At 52.2% G+C, this 14,660-nt stretch overlaps 1 protein-coding gene and 1 long non-coding RNA gene across 3 annotated transcripts in view; one reads left to right on the forward strand and one right to left on the reverse strand.

The window, feature by feature from the left end:
* Positions 1-14,660, reverse strand: part of LOC115943959 (uncharacterized) — a 1,191,882-nt gene that overhangs the window by 442,690 nt on the left and 734,532 nt on the right. The window lies entirely within an intron of this gene.
* The window catches only part of VANGL1 (VANGL planar cell polarity protein 1), a 51,915-nt gene that overhangs the window by 27,091 nt on the left and 10,164 nt on the right, over positions 1-14,660 (forward strand). For both annotated transcript variants that reach the window (XM_081815741.1, XM_081815742.1), the window contains exon 5: positions 13,648-13,781. In XM_081815741.1, the coding sequence (XP_081671867.1) occupies positions 13,648-13,781 (134 nt within the window). The remainder of the gene's footprint in view (positions 1-13,647; positions 13,782-14,660) is intronic.

Consider the following 14,660-nt stretch of genomic DNA (forward strand, 5'->3'; position numbering starts at 1 on the left):
TTTTTTAAAGATTTTATTTATTTATGTGACAGAGAGAGACACAGCGAGAGAGGGAACACAAGCAGGGGGAGTGGGAGAGGGAGAAGCAGGCTTCCCCACGGAGCAGGGAGCCCGATGCGGGGCTCGATCCCAGGACCCTGGGATCATGACCTGAGCTGAAGGCAGACGCTTAACGACTGAGCCACCCAGGCGCCCCTGTATTTATTTATTTATTTAAGTAATCCCCACACCCATTGTGGGGCTCGAACTCAGAACCCCGAGATCAAAAGTCACACACTCCACCACCTGAGCCAGCCAGGCGCCAGCTGTTTGATTTAATCAGGATTTAATCAGCCATTCTAGCAGAAGCCAAGAATAAAGATGGGAAGATGAGACAGGACCAGTACAGCACCCCTTTCACTTGGGACTAAAGGAAACAGGGAGGGGGGGATGGAAGGAAGGCTGCGAACACGCGTTATCCCTCAAGCAAAGGGAAGAATGACCCCAAAGGTGACCCAGAGATCATTAGGCCACCCCTCCCACCACAGGCCCAGGGGCCAGGTTGCTTCCTCACTGGCTTCAGAGGATGGGCCCCCCAGCTTGGTTTCGGTGGGCCAGGCGGCCACTGCCGAGAGCTGCCTGGACAGGGCCACCCCCAAAGCCCCGAGGACACAGCATTGAACCAAAGAGGATTATCCTGAAGAGCAAGATCTTAAGATCTAATGGGATTGGCCTTGTTAGGTTTTGGACTCGTTTGGGACCCATCACCCCTTTCCTTCTAGTTTCTCCCTTTTGGAATGGGAATGCCTATCATATGCCTGTCTCATGATTATATTGGAAGCACATAAGTTGTCTGGTAACACAGGTTCACAGCTGGAGAGGGATCTTACCTCAGTCTTGATCTTACCTTGAGTCTTGGCACTTAGATGAGACTTTGCACTTAGAGCTGGTGCTGGAATGAGTCAAGACCTTCAGGCCTATTGGGATGGAATGGGTCTATTTTGCACGGGAGAAAGACATGAATTTTAGGGGTCAGGGATGGAATGTTACGGACTGAATTGTGGTCACCCAAAATCCATAGGTTGAAGCTCTAAACCCCATGTGGCTGTCTTTGGAGATGGGGTATCCGAGGAAGTAATTAAGGTTCAGTGAGGTCCTAGATCTGATAAAATTCATGTCCTTCTGAGAAGAGACACCAGAGAGCTTGCACACACTCTGTCTCTCCCCCTGTGCCTATGGACCGAGGAAAGGCCATGTGTGGATATCATGAGAAGGTCGTCATCTGCAAGCCAGCAACAGGCCTCTCACCAGAGAATCAGCCAAACCTTGATCTTGGACTTCCAGGCTTCAGGACTGGAAGAAAATAAGTTTCTGTTGTTTCAGCCACTCAGTCTATGGTATTTTGTTATGGCAGCCCAAGCTAAGACAGGAACAGTACACACTGGTGACTCTTGACCCCAGAGCCCCGGGAAACCATGGGATCAGTGAGCGCAGTTCAACCCTGATGAAACAGAGCTCATATTATGCCCTCTCCAGCTCACGCCTGCGTCCTCCCAGCTTGAGTGGGAGCCTGGCTTCTCTCAAATGCACTTCGGTTTTCTAGGTAGAAGTGAAAAAGGGAGCATCTCCTGGAGAGACTAAGGTTACTCCAGTAATTTCAGGATAGATCCAGCTCCCCTCGAAATCTTGTCTGTGATTCTGGGTCAAGTGATATCCAAGCCAGTGATGACACCACCGATCAGATTGGACTGTTGTGCTGGGCTGTGGGCCCTCCCTCCCACGTTCAAGACTAGCACGGACGGTTTGGGGAGGACCCAGCGCCATCGGCTGTGAAGTTGGGGAGTGTTTTTAGATGACCACCAGAGGTTTGGGTTCGTGTCACTTATAATCATGGTTTCATACACAATTTCATTTTTAGAAACGCGTGTTTTGTTTAACTGCTTTTCAGTAAAGACATTTGCCGGTCTTCACTCCCAGCCCCTCAAAAAGCAAAGGCTAAAAACGAGAAAGCGCTGAAGGGTAGAGAGGAAAGGTTTCTTCTGCTCGGATTTGCTTTGCTGTGGGAGAACCTCGAGGGCGGGCACAGAGCTGCCGTTTGTGGTTTGGCCGCGTGGTGCTGTTCAAAGTGGCCGTAATGAGAGCAGAAGGTGCAGGACACTGCAGCCCGTGTTTGCACAGCTGTCTCCTGGCAGCCACCGCGGCTGGGAAGGCTTCCCTCACACGACGTCTGCCCCTAAGCCTTGCTCCAAGGCGGAGAGGAGCCACCCCTCACAGAGCACAGCCACTGACGGCCAGAGAGCTCGTGGATGCGGAGCTGGTGTAGATGGCCTTCCCGTGGGGCCACGGGTGGCTGGGGGCGGGGGTGGATCCTGCACCCTGGATGGTGTGCCGTTCCTTGTCCTGCAGGACTCACACTGAGGACAGGGCCTGGCATTCTGCGTGTCTCCCTGCGGATGGATGGGTGTGATCTGATGTAGTGTGTAAGCTGTGCTGATCCTCAAGCATGCAGACAGATGGGGGTCTGCTGTCCCTGTCCTGCAAAGCCACTGCCCAGCTCCGCTCTGTGCCCCTTCTGGCTCAGTCCCAGCCAACAGAGGTCCCACTGGCCAGGCTGGCTGCCCTCAGACTCCGGACTCTCCATGCTGTGCTCCTGTGGTTCCTCCCAAGACCAGAGGTACTGCTGGTGAGAAGTGTGAGGCTGGATGAGAGAATGCCAGTCAAGCATTCCAGGGGGGTCTGGAGGTACCTTAGTTCCTATCTCAATCTCGGTCTCAGCCCTAAGCAGGCGGTTGTCTTTGATGTTTATCTGGTGTGATTCAGCACAGTCATTGGAAGCGTCGAGAAAGCTGCGTTTCCATCCCGGGCAGGGCAGGTGCGGCCTGAGCTGGACGGTGCAGGGAGGTGGCCGCGTGGCGGCGTCTGGGCCCTGGCCCAGAAGAGAGGCTGCGGGCGCTCCAGGCCGGCTGTGGCGATAGCCAAACCTGTCGCTTACAGGGAAGCATATCTCACATGTCTGCCAGCAGCCCTCTGCTGTGGGAAAGGCCGTCAGGTGGACAGCCGCCCATGGCGGGATCACCTGCTCAGAAGGAGGCTGCCTCAGGGTCATCCCCACACTCAGAACCACCTGGTGGACAGTGGATAGCGGCGTTTCGGCCAAAAAGGATGACATGTGGGACAGCTCTCTGTTGTTTAGTCCCTGAGACCGGAAGAACCAGGCCGGTGCATGTAGTCGTTAGCTTCTTCTCGGCCTAGAGACTCCCCGGGTGAGACAGAGCATGGGGGCTCCTCTGGACATGTTCTCTGTGTGGTCTGACTGACATTAGAGGGCATTTTCCAGCGTTATCCTTCCCTGGGGACAGTAAAGTGCATAGGGGGGTGCTCCAGTGCTCCCCCCGGGCTGCACTTTCGAGGCCAATCCACAGTGACCAGCCCTTGTTGATTCTACCTCCTTTGAGCTGTGAGGGTCGATATTCCCAGCTTCTAGTCTCTCTGCTGGTGGGGATACCATGCAGGGCTTGTCTGTAGCCCCATATTTGGTGCCTGGGCCAGGGACACGTTGCAGCCTGTGAATATTGGTTCAGAGAACTAGGTCACGCTGCAGCTTCCATGGAGCTGGGGAGCCCGCAGGCCGGGGCCCCCCTGGGAATCCATGCGGCCTAGAGAAGGGCCTCTGCAGGCCTCCCCAGCAGGACAGGGCCCCAGCTGTGTGTGTCCTCTGTCGGGGTGGAGAGTCTGCCTCACGTCCCAAGATCTCGAGTAGCAATGTGTGTCCCTCCGGCCTGCTGTGACAGAGTCCCCGAAAATCCAGCCTCCCCCCACCCCAGATCTTTCTGCCGTCTAATCCAGATCTGTCAGTAAACACAAGCCATTCCTCAATTTTGCCCCTCCCTGTCCTCAAGTTCCAAGGTGATCATTGCCTGTTATCTGTGTGGGACTCATGGAAGCCACATCCCCAAAGGCAGTTGCAAGAGAAACATTTTAATTAAAAGGCAGGAGGGCCTGGAGATACAAACACTTGTGTGCCGGGCTCCCGGTGGAGGTGACAGCCGGCGTTCGGGGGCGAATTATACTCGCGTCTCCCGGACTCACATGAACGTTGCTGCAAATTGTCCTGACTCCTGGTCACCCCGAAGTCACTTGATCTCTCCATCCAGGGGACGGTGAAGCCTACACATCCAGGTTGCAGTCTTGCTGACTCTTCCAGGGAGAGGTCAGTCCGATAAAACCGGGTCCATCAGCCGGCTCGCCCTCACTGGGAGTTTTCACAAAAAGCTGAACCATTTTAGTTTTCTCAAAGACCCTGGCTTCAGGCCTAAAATGCAGTCACTGGAGCAGGCACGCCTTGAAGAGTGCGAGGGAGGGAGGCCTTGGCACCCAGGCAACCATTACCGTTGGGCATCCTTTGGGTCTTCATGGCCCGCCCTCCCTCCTCACCCGCTCACCTCTGCCACCCTCTCAGCCTCCCTCCCCTTTACCTGCTTCCATCCCTCTTGCCCTAAATACACGTGTGTTCGTTTCCTAAAGCTGCTGTAGCATAGGACCACAGACTGGGTGGCTTGAAACGGTTCTCTCGGGTGCCTGGGTGGCTCAGTCGTTAAGGGTCTGCCTTTGGCTCAGGTCATGTTCCCAGGATCCTGGGATCGAGCCCCGCATCGGACTCCTTGCTCAGTGGCAAGTCGGCTTCTCCCTCTGCCCCTCCTCCCACCCGCTCTCTTAATCTCTCTCTCTCAAATAAATAAATAAAATATTAAAAAAACAAACACAGTGTTCTCTCTCAGTTTTGGAAACTAGGAGTCTAAGATCTAGGTAGTGGCAGGGCCATGCGCGCTCTGGAGGGTCTAGGGAAGAATCCTCCCTTGTCCTCCTGGCTTCTGGTGGTTGCCGGCCATCCTCGGTGCTCCTTGGTTTGTGGCCACATCACCGCGATCTCTGCTCTGTCGCCACGTGGCGTTCTCCACCTGTGTCTCCTTTTCTTAATAGACACCAGCATGACCTTAACTTCGCGTAATCACATCTGCGGAGATGCCATTCTGCAGTTGTGGGTATGCGTGTGGATTTGGGGAGACGCTCTTCACCCCACTACAGCAGGTTCTCACAGCTGTTCTGTGACTCAGCAGTGCGGCCCTGTCGCTCTTTCCGAAGGTGTTGAGGAGGATTGTTTCACCCCAGCCTGCTTCTGCCCACCCTGCTTCCTCTGCCTGGAAGTGGTTTGTATTACAGCCCGTGTCCACGTGGTGTGGCCATCATTCATCGTTTAAGACTTAACTCGAAAAGTCAGCTTCGCCTCCTCAGCAGATCTTCCCCTGAAGCCCCCACCCCTACCCCGGTCACGTGTTCTGTCCCAGCCCGGGGGTCACCACACCAACGGGACCTTAAGCCTCTCGAGGTTCTGTTCACATCTGTATCCGAGTCCTGGGGATTTAGTGGGTGCTCTTAATTCATACTGGCCTGTAAATGGCGGTGGAGAGACGGGTTGTTAAGATTTTTGGGTGTCAGCATCCTTCGGCGGCTCACGGGATAATGAGTATTTGTCCTGAAAGAAGGCCTTTGCGGATTTTACTGTGACTAGAACTGTCTCTTCAGTGCTTTCCCATCAGCACACACCGAGGTGATCAGAATCATGGTCCCTGGCATTTACATGGGGCGTTAACATGTATGAGATGCTTCCACGTTTTTCACGCATGAAGAAAGCTGTTTTTTGTTGGCAGAGCTAAAGAGGGCAAGTGCATATTTGAAAAGACGTGGCTACAACCTGAATGAGGCTTCCCCTCCCTGCCCTGTCAGGGAGGGCCTTTCTCACTGCCCTGGGAGACAGTACAGGCTGTAAGGTGTGAGGGTCTCAGACTGCCTGAGCTCTGAAGCCTGAATATTTCTGGTTTTAACGTAGCATGCTTGTTTTTTTTTTTTTTTTAATTTTATTTATTTGAGAGAGAGAGAGTAGGGAGAGGAGCAGAGGGACAGGGACAAACACTCTTGTGCTGAGCTCGGAGGCTGACACGGGGCTCGATCTCACGACCCTGAGATCATGACCTGAGCCGAAATCAAGAGTTGGATGCTTAACCCACTGAGCCACCCAGGTGCCCCTTAATAGCATGTATTAATTGCGGAGGCCACAGCCAAATCCAGGGAAAAGTGAATGAAATAGGCAACTCTTTATGTGGGGGTGCATGTGTGTGCATGTAGGCATGTATGTGTGTGCACACATGTACACATGCTTTCCTAGGCCTCAGTGCCCTTATTTGCACAGTAAGAGAGTTAAAAGGGGGGGAGGTTTATGGCCACAATTGTTTCCTTCAAGTATTTGATGAGCTTTCACAAGAAAGGAGGGGTTTGGGTCCAGAAGGAAGCAGTGGGTGGACCACTGGGCAGAACTTAGAGAAAGGTCATTTCAAGGCCAAGCGAGTGAATTTTCACGGAGAGGTCGGTTGCTGTCTGGGGTGTTATAAAGAGAACTGGTGTGTCATTTGGGAGTTTGGCCTAGCTGAACTCTGGTTTCTTTGCCTCTTGTGTCTCTGCTTGAGTAAGCACTACGGTTCTCTTCGTTCTGTGAAGAGGAAATTTTGTGATTCAGTGTAAACAGAGTTGAGGTCATGCTTTTCTGCCCAGAGACTGTATGAATAATCTAGCCAGCAGCCAGCAGCCAGCCTCCTCCCTTGCTGCCAAATGCTCGTGCTCCTTAGTAATATGACAGTTTGTGGTTGCCCGATGCCTTGTAGTTTATAAACGCGTCCCCTGCCATAATTTCGTTTGCTCTTCTGGACATCCGCATGCAGCAGTAGGTACTCTCTGTCCATCACGGACCAAGAAACAGGCCCAGAGAGGGCAGTGACTTCTACAGGGCTACACAGGAGCAGGAACAGATCTGCGATCTAGGCCTTCTGACTCTGAGCCTGGTCCTTTTTTACCAGGCCTGGTTTTTGGGAGGCTGAGATTGGCAGGAAACACTGCATAAAAACAGAGTGGCATCACTATACGGTCTAAGTCACTAAGAAAGCAGTGCGGAGGGGATCTGCCCTGGCTCATTTCCTGTGGCACTGCCCTCAGGGTGGGCACGGGGTGGGGAGGACAGAGCAGGGGCACTTGGGGACAGAAGGGCCTCCCCAGCATACACCGTAAGCTCATGGTGCTGCCGTATGCAAGCCATTTGCTTTGGGCCAGGTACTTGGGAATACAGTATCTCATTTCATTTTTAATACATACTTTTAAAACACTCCCTCCTTGGGAGCAAGAAAGTAGAGGGTGGACTCCCGAGTCTCCAATATTTTTCCCAACCTCAGTGCCAACTGACTTTGAAGTCTCGGAAAGTCATAGAATTTGGATTTGCCCCCATCGATGTTTCAGCTCAGGAGTTCATTGCCACAGGTGATACCAGGCTCCAACCAGCACCTGGCATATTTGGATCTTGCCGTCTGTCCGTGGAATTTCTGACCAGCTACCCACACCAGCCTCAGTCATTTCGTTGACCTTTCAGTAATATATACTATAGAGTTGAGTATTTTGGAGCCCACTTAGGTTTATAGCAGGGCTTTCTGTATTGTTCTTCCCATCCTACGGACAAAGAATCAGAGGTTTAGAGAACTGAATTAATTTGTTCAAGGTCGAAGAATAAATGATAGAGCCAAGAGTCATGCTGTCTGGGGCCAAAGCGTGGTGCCGTTTGCTTTGCTCTGTGCATACTTTCTCCCACCACAGATATGCACAGGACAGCAGGAAGCGTAGATGTGGAGAACGTCCATTCGGTTTTGGTTTTCAGAATTCATCTTTCAGAAACATGTCTTTTGGGTTTTTATGAACTCAAATGTGAACTCTGTTTGGAGGTGCTTCTCTTGGCTGTAGCACGAGCACAAGCCCCTCACCTCCGTGGCCATGGTGGTTATGTGACAGTTGTCAACAACACTGGAAATGTTTTCGTGGTTGATAAGACACGAGAGGCCACAACCCTTCTCATTCCACTGTCTTTGTCCTGAAAAGAGAATAGGCCAGTCAGGCAGCGTGGTCGGCCGTGAGTTTCACATTGAAAAGTGGCTGTTCAGACACATGAAAAAGTGCTCAACATCGCTCGGCATCAGGGAAATCCAAATCAAAACCTCAGTGAGATACCACCTCACACCAGTCAGAGTGGCTAAAATTAACAAGTCAGGAAACGACAAATGTTGGCGGGGACGCGGAGAAAGGGGGGAACCCTCCTACACTGTTGGTGGGAATGCGAGCTGGTGCAGCCACTCTGGAAAACAGTATGGAGGTTCCTCAAGAAGTTGAAAATAGAGCTACCCTAAGACCCAGCAATTGCCCTACTGGGTATTTACCCCAAAGACAGAGATGTAGGGATCCGAGGGGGTAAGTGCACCCCAATGTTTGTAGCAGCAATGTCCACAATAGCCAAACTATGGAAAGAGCCTAGATGTCCATCGACAGATGAATGGATAAAGATGTGGTATGTATATATACACACACACAATGGAATATTATGCAGCCATCAAAAAACCCCACAAAATCTTGCCATTTGCAACGACGCGGATGAACTCGAGGGTATTATGCTAAGTGAAATAAGTCAATCAGAGAAAGGTAAGTATCATATGATCTCACTGATATGAGGAATTTGAGAAACAAGATAGAGGATCATAGGGGAAGGGAGGGAAAAATGAAACAAGATGAAACCAGAGAGGGAGACAAACCATAAGAGGCTCTTAATCTCAGGAAACAAACTGAGGGTTGCTGGGATGGGAGGGATGGGGTGGCTGGGTGATGGACTTTGGGGAGGGTATGTGCTATGGTGGGCGTTGTGAATTGTGTAAGACTGATGAATCACAGACCTGTACCCCTGAAACAAATAATACATTATATGTTAATTTTAAAAAAAGACAAATAACAAAACATAAAAAGAAGAAAAGCGGCTGTTGAATTTCCTCACACGTGTGCTGATCCGTGGCTGGCCTGTCTTGTCTATGAGTTCAAGTTGGGATCAGCCTTGGCCAGGCGGAGCTGAGGGGCTTGCTTTCGCACGGGCAGTAACATCGGCTTCTTCTGACCCTAAATATTGGCTTATCCATGTTGCCTTTCATGTGCGTATCTGGGAGTCCTGTCTGCGCCAAGTTCTGTTACAGCCCCACGTATCACCATGCTGTTTTCAACAACTCTGTGTGATCTGTGAAGGGGTATTTCCCTGTATGGTGAGATGGGGCGGGGGAGGGGTATCCTGAAACGCAGTATTAATTGAGCCTGGCGTTCTCTGTCTTGGGAGAGTGCTCCTTGCCGTGGGTTTTTGGTGGGGCCACGTCTATAATCTTTACATCAGGGTCCACCTGCCTTAATATGGGGTTTCCGTCTAGGGATTGTTTAGTCAGATTACTATTTCTCAGAATAGGATGGTGATAAGAGAGATGGCAGGTTTCTCACCAGCTTGATTTTTCTTGCCTCCCTCCTTCCTCAGAGGTGATCTGGTCTGGAGACTGGGACTAGTTGAAGGATTTGCTTTTCCCCATCCCTGTGGCCCTTTTTGCCTTGGAAACTCCATGGCTTTAGGAAATGCATGCTTAGGACTGATCCTACACCCGTTGGAATTCTAGGGTTTCCTACATGAGCAAGTTGAGCCAATGAGTATTATGTACTCAGGGGAAGTCACAGGAGGTGTCCCTTGTGCACAGGGGACTTTCATGGCCTTGCCTTAGAGGGAGAATAGCATGCTTGAAGATCTCTCAAGTCCCGTGGGGGGGGGGCTGTTGACGCTGTGCATTTAGGTGCAGATGAGTGGGGGCCAGAGAGTTAGAAAAGGCTTCCTAAAAGAAATTGGGCCTGCTTTGGCCTTGGAAGACAGCACGTTTGGAAGGTGGCAAAGAACAGAGGCAGGAAGATACTGAACCCTGACACTGGCCGAGGAGAAGGCTGCTTTTGCATCCTGGCATTGTGGGCCATGGCTGAAGCCGATTCCGGGTGCCCAGCGGGATGTCCCCTAAGTGGGTGCTGAATTGCTCTTTCCCTGGAGAGCCAAGTAATGTATTAGGAGCATGTTACTTTGAACCTACAGTCAGGATCCAGAACAGAAATGAAAAGACCTTAGGCTTTGGATTGACAGAGACCTCAGACGCCCATGCCACAGTGGTGTCACCTAGCTGGAGCAGAGTTCCTCACTTGGGTCCCTCGAAGCTCTTTTCCCCGTTTATACCCAGGCTGAGGGTGTCTTGAGAACAGAGGCAGGTAGGTCAACGGCCCCTGGGAAGGACTCTGATGGCCATAGTCAGGGGGGATGCGGAAAGGATGTGGAGAAACAGCCGAGTGCTCCGACTGCCCTGCCGCACGGGACAGGGGGCCCTTGTCTCCCGTGGGGACTGACATCTTCACTGGGCCACCTGCGTGGTACAGCTCAGAATTAATGCGGGAAACATGTGTCCTGAGTCCCTGACAAGGCTTCAGTCACGTACAGCTTACTCTCTTTAAAAACGTGAAAAAAGGCATATTGGGTTTTAATCCAAATTTCACCTTTTTTTTTTTTTTTCAAGCTGGGTACTTCAGTTATGCGTAGTTTTCTGTTGCGTGGGGAGCTTCTCGTGGCCTGTGGGTGTTGCGCAGACGGTTTTCCTTAGGTGAGGGCATGCAGCCCTCTTAGAGGCATTTCTAAAAACTTCCCAGGAGAGTCCCTCAGCTCCTGCGTTAGTTTGTCAGCCGGAGGGGGGGTGGGGGTTGCTGGCCGGGCGACCAAGGCTGCTTCTGGGAAGTTCCTGTGCCCCTGGGGAGAGGACAGTGCTGGAGGAAGCGAGCACTGCCTGGCTTTTCCCCCTTGTTCAGTTCCCCTGAGCGAAGGCTCTCGAAGGCTGTGAGACGCATACACGTAGCATCGGCAGCCCCTGCCCCATCTTCCCTGCCCCATCCCTGAGCACTCCCTGGGGCCACCGGGGCTTTGGCACGGGCGGGCTTTGAGGGGGGCCGCGGACTTGCCCCAGTGTGGAGAGCGTCTGCCGGCGGCCTGTGCTGGAAGGGGGCTGGGTGTGGGGTGTGCACCCGGCAAGGAAAGCCTACCAGAGCTGGGCATGGGCAGACACCCCGTGTCCGGGCAGCACAGTGCATTGTCTGTGGTTTTGGGGTGGAGAGGTTGGGAAATAGGGCCACCGGGCTCCCATTCAGCTCTCCCTCACCCGCCTAGCAGGCCCTGGCTGAGCTAGTGGGATCCCCTGGGCTCCTCCTTGCGGCCTGGCTGAACGGAAGAGCCAGACCCAGCAACCACAAGAGGGTTTGCTTTGAAGACGGGCCTGAGAATAACCTGTGGGGTGCCTTTTAATTTTTAAATTTTGATCCTGGAAATCATTCTCTGCTGGAATCCAGGAGCCGAGAGATGTTTTCATGTCCATATGGGAGCGTGGGAGGAAATATTTGCACCCCAGCATGTCTGTTGTGCATGAACTGGGACATTTCAGTGTGGAGGGGCGTCTTATCTCACCAGGCCCAGAGCCTCCAGAGAGGCACAGGGCGGGAGGTGGGATGGGTGCTTATGAGGGCAAGTTTTTGTGTGTGCGCACACGTGTCATCAGGCCCTGGAGAGTCTCTGGATAGAAGGGGGCGGTGGAGAAGAAGTGCTTGCCCCACTTTGGAAAATACCAGAGTCAGAGGTCAAGGAGGAGACTGCTGATTGGAAGCCACTGGGCAGACTTGCCCGGAAGCGAAGGCTCTCGAAGGCTGTGAGACGCACACACTCCCCGGGGCCACCGGGGCTTTGGCACGGGCGGGCTTCAAGGGGGGCCGCGGACTTGCCCCAGTGTGGAGAGCGTCTGCCTGCAGCCAAGGGGACTTCGGCACAAAGACGTATGCCACAAAACGTCAACTCAGGGACCACTTCCCTTGCTCGGGGGGCTGCTCTTGCACTCACCCGAGTCTGGGCGTTCTGAAGCTCTTCTGTATGCTTCCCCAGCCCACGTGTATTCCAGTTAGCTGCGGTGGAGCTTAGGGTTTCTGTCTGCCTGGCTCAGGAGCAGCTCCTAGCGTCGTATCCTTGCACTCCCAGGGCTGGGCGGATGGGGGCGCTCCAGTGTGGGAGTGATGACAAGTGAGTAACTGACGAGGGCTTTCAAAATGTGGGTTTGCTCCTAGGACTCTTCTACTTCCATCATACAGGATTAGTCTTGCCAGATTCCCCCCGCCTCCTGGGAGTGTACGTATCGAGGTTGATACTCAGCAGCAACTGAGCGCAGATCATGGATCGAGGCGCTGTTGGGATATAAGTGAGAAGGCTGGGCCACGACTCTGCTCTCAAGGAGGTTAGCTGATTGACTTCTAGATCGTTTTTAGACTTTGTGCTAAACAAGGGGAACTGAGCAGTGGGTTGACAGAGTGTCCCACTGATAAGTTAGAGGCTGCGTTGTCTTGGTGTGAAGTGAGCGTCCCTGAGCCACGTGGAGAGTTACGGTGGTCATCCAGGCACAGAGGGCAGCCCTGTCCCGGCGCCCAGACTGTTGTAAGTAATCCTTGTCACCGCACCCACTTAGCAGGGGCTGGGAAGGAGAATATAAAGGGCAAGATAAAAAGAAATTTGTGGGGCCGGTGTCGGTACGTACACTGTCCCATAGCGGCCACACATCGCAGGGAAAGAGCACAGGTTGGAGGCTTGTAACTCCAGACTGGAGTTCTCCTGTGTGGTAGATGCGTGCTGTGTGCCAGTCAGAGATTGTCGAACCTCAGTTGTCTTACCTTGAATGATTGTGGAAGTCAGACAAGATGGTACATGAAAAACCCATGCTGTATTAGTACACGTTTCTCTTTGAAGCGGTGAGTGGCCTGCATCCATGACCAAGGGTAAGTTCTTCTGCCGCCAGTCGGGGAGTATGGGCGCCCTCCCGCCCCCACCCTCCCCGTTGGTGGTGTTACCTCTTCTCTGTTCCTCTGCTGCTGTCCAAGGGGCCAGACAGGTGACAGAGTAGAGGTTGCAGGACATTAGAGCAGAGAGAGTCCCCTCTGTACACCCCTGTTGTCCAAGAGACAGAAGGCCTCGCAGACCAATAAAGGCCAAAGTCTCAGCTGAGGGCTCGGGAAGGGTTGTTGCTTCCTCTGAAAGAGGGAGCTCCAGCTGGCTTGGGACCGAGAGGACAGACCCCAGAGGAGGGATCAGGATTCACCAATGTCTGCAGCCAGCATCTTTCATGTGCCCTCTGTCCTGTGTGGTTGGTTGTAGCTCGTTTTGATCCATGGAGAACCCAAATCCCAGCCTTCCCTACAGCAGGGGCCGTGAGGCCTACGGGGAGACCCTGCGCTGGGACCTGAGAACCTGAATCTACACTTTGTTCTTTCGCCCATTAGCCCTGCCACCGTCTCGAAGTCTCTCGACCATTCGGGGATCCTCAGTGTCCTCTTCTGTAAACTGGGGAAAATAGGAAAGTTCTGTGCAGCCTGAACAAATCTGAGTTACAACTGATTCCTTTCTCAGCTATTGGCTAGATGGGGTGCAGTTCATGGCGCAGCCTGGGAGAAGGCCAAGAAGGCACTCGACGACTGAACTCAGTCTCACCTTTAAATTCTCATCCTGCTCTGACAAATGGTGTGGTAAAATCCAGGGGCCCGCCATGATGGGAGGTTACCCGTGGTGCTCTGCTGTTCTACCTGACTCCAAAAGAGGATTTTTTTGGTCACTTGGGACCTGGTTCTTCAGGGAAAAAGCATTGCATTGATTTTGCCTTCTCTTCTCAGTATCCAGCGAGCAGCATTGGTGGTTCTGGAAAATTACTATAAAGATTTCACCATCTATAACCCCAATCTCCTAACAGCCTCCAAATTCCGAGCAGCCAAGCACATGGCCGGGCTGAAAGTCTACAATGTAGATGGTACGTGCCTTGAAGTGGTGTCTCTGGTTGGTGGGTGTGGGGGGCACATGTCGGGGCAACTCTTTAGCTTAAACTTTATGGTCCATTTGGTTCTTCTTCCCCTCAGTGTCCATCTTTATTGTACATTCTCAATTCAGAACAACTCTTCTCTTCTCTTCTCTCCTCTTCTCTCTTCTCTTCCTTTTTCTTTCTTTTTTTTTTTTTTAAGATTTTATTTATTTGACAGAGAGAGAGAGACACAGCGAGAGAGGGAAAACAAGCAGGGGGAGGGGGAGAGGGAGAAGCAGGCCTCCCGCTGAGCAGGGAGCCAGACATGGGGCTTGATCCCAGGACCCTGGGATCATGACCTGAGCCGAAGGCAGACGCTTAACGACTGAGCCACCCAGGCGCCCCTTTCTTTCCTTTTCTTTTTTCTTTTCTTTTCCTTTTCCTTTTCTTTTCTTTTCCTTTCTTTCTTTTCTTTTTCTTTCTTTCTTTTTCTTTCTTTCAGCAAACATACTTTCAGAAGAATGTTGATTTACAGTCTACACATGTGGGAGGTTCATTTATTTTGGGATTTTCTGATTGAAAACAATAGTGATGTGTGTTTCCTGCCTCCTGCTGGGAACATCTATGGAAAGCTGCTTTTCAAATTTTGGATAAGTTACTCAAAGACTCAGCTCCCCAGATCCATGAAGTCAGTAACTCTCAGTAGTTCAGGCATCTGGTGAGATACTTAAAGAGATTTCTCAATCCTGGCTAGGACCTGGGGCTGAGTGGGTGGTAGGAGGCCAGAGGCCAGGCTGAGGACATCAGAGCTGCATTTCAGGCTATCAGATAGTTAAGTGCAAGGAACAAGACACAGTGTCATTTCTTGCTGGATGCCTTGGGTCAGGGCAA

This window comes from Leptonychotes weddellii, chromosome 4, assembly GCF_054177405.1.
Source record: "Leptonychotes weddellii isolate Sample4059 chromosome 4, ASM5417740v2, whole genome shotgun sequence".
Classification (NCBI taxonomy): domain Eukaryota; kingdom Metazoa; phylum Chordata; class Mammalia; order Carnivora; family Phocidae; genus Leptonychotes; species Leptonychotes weddellii.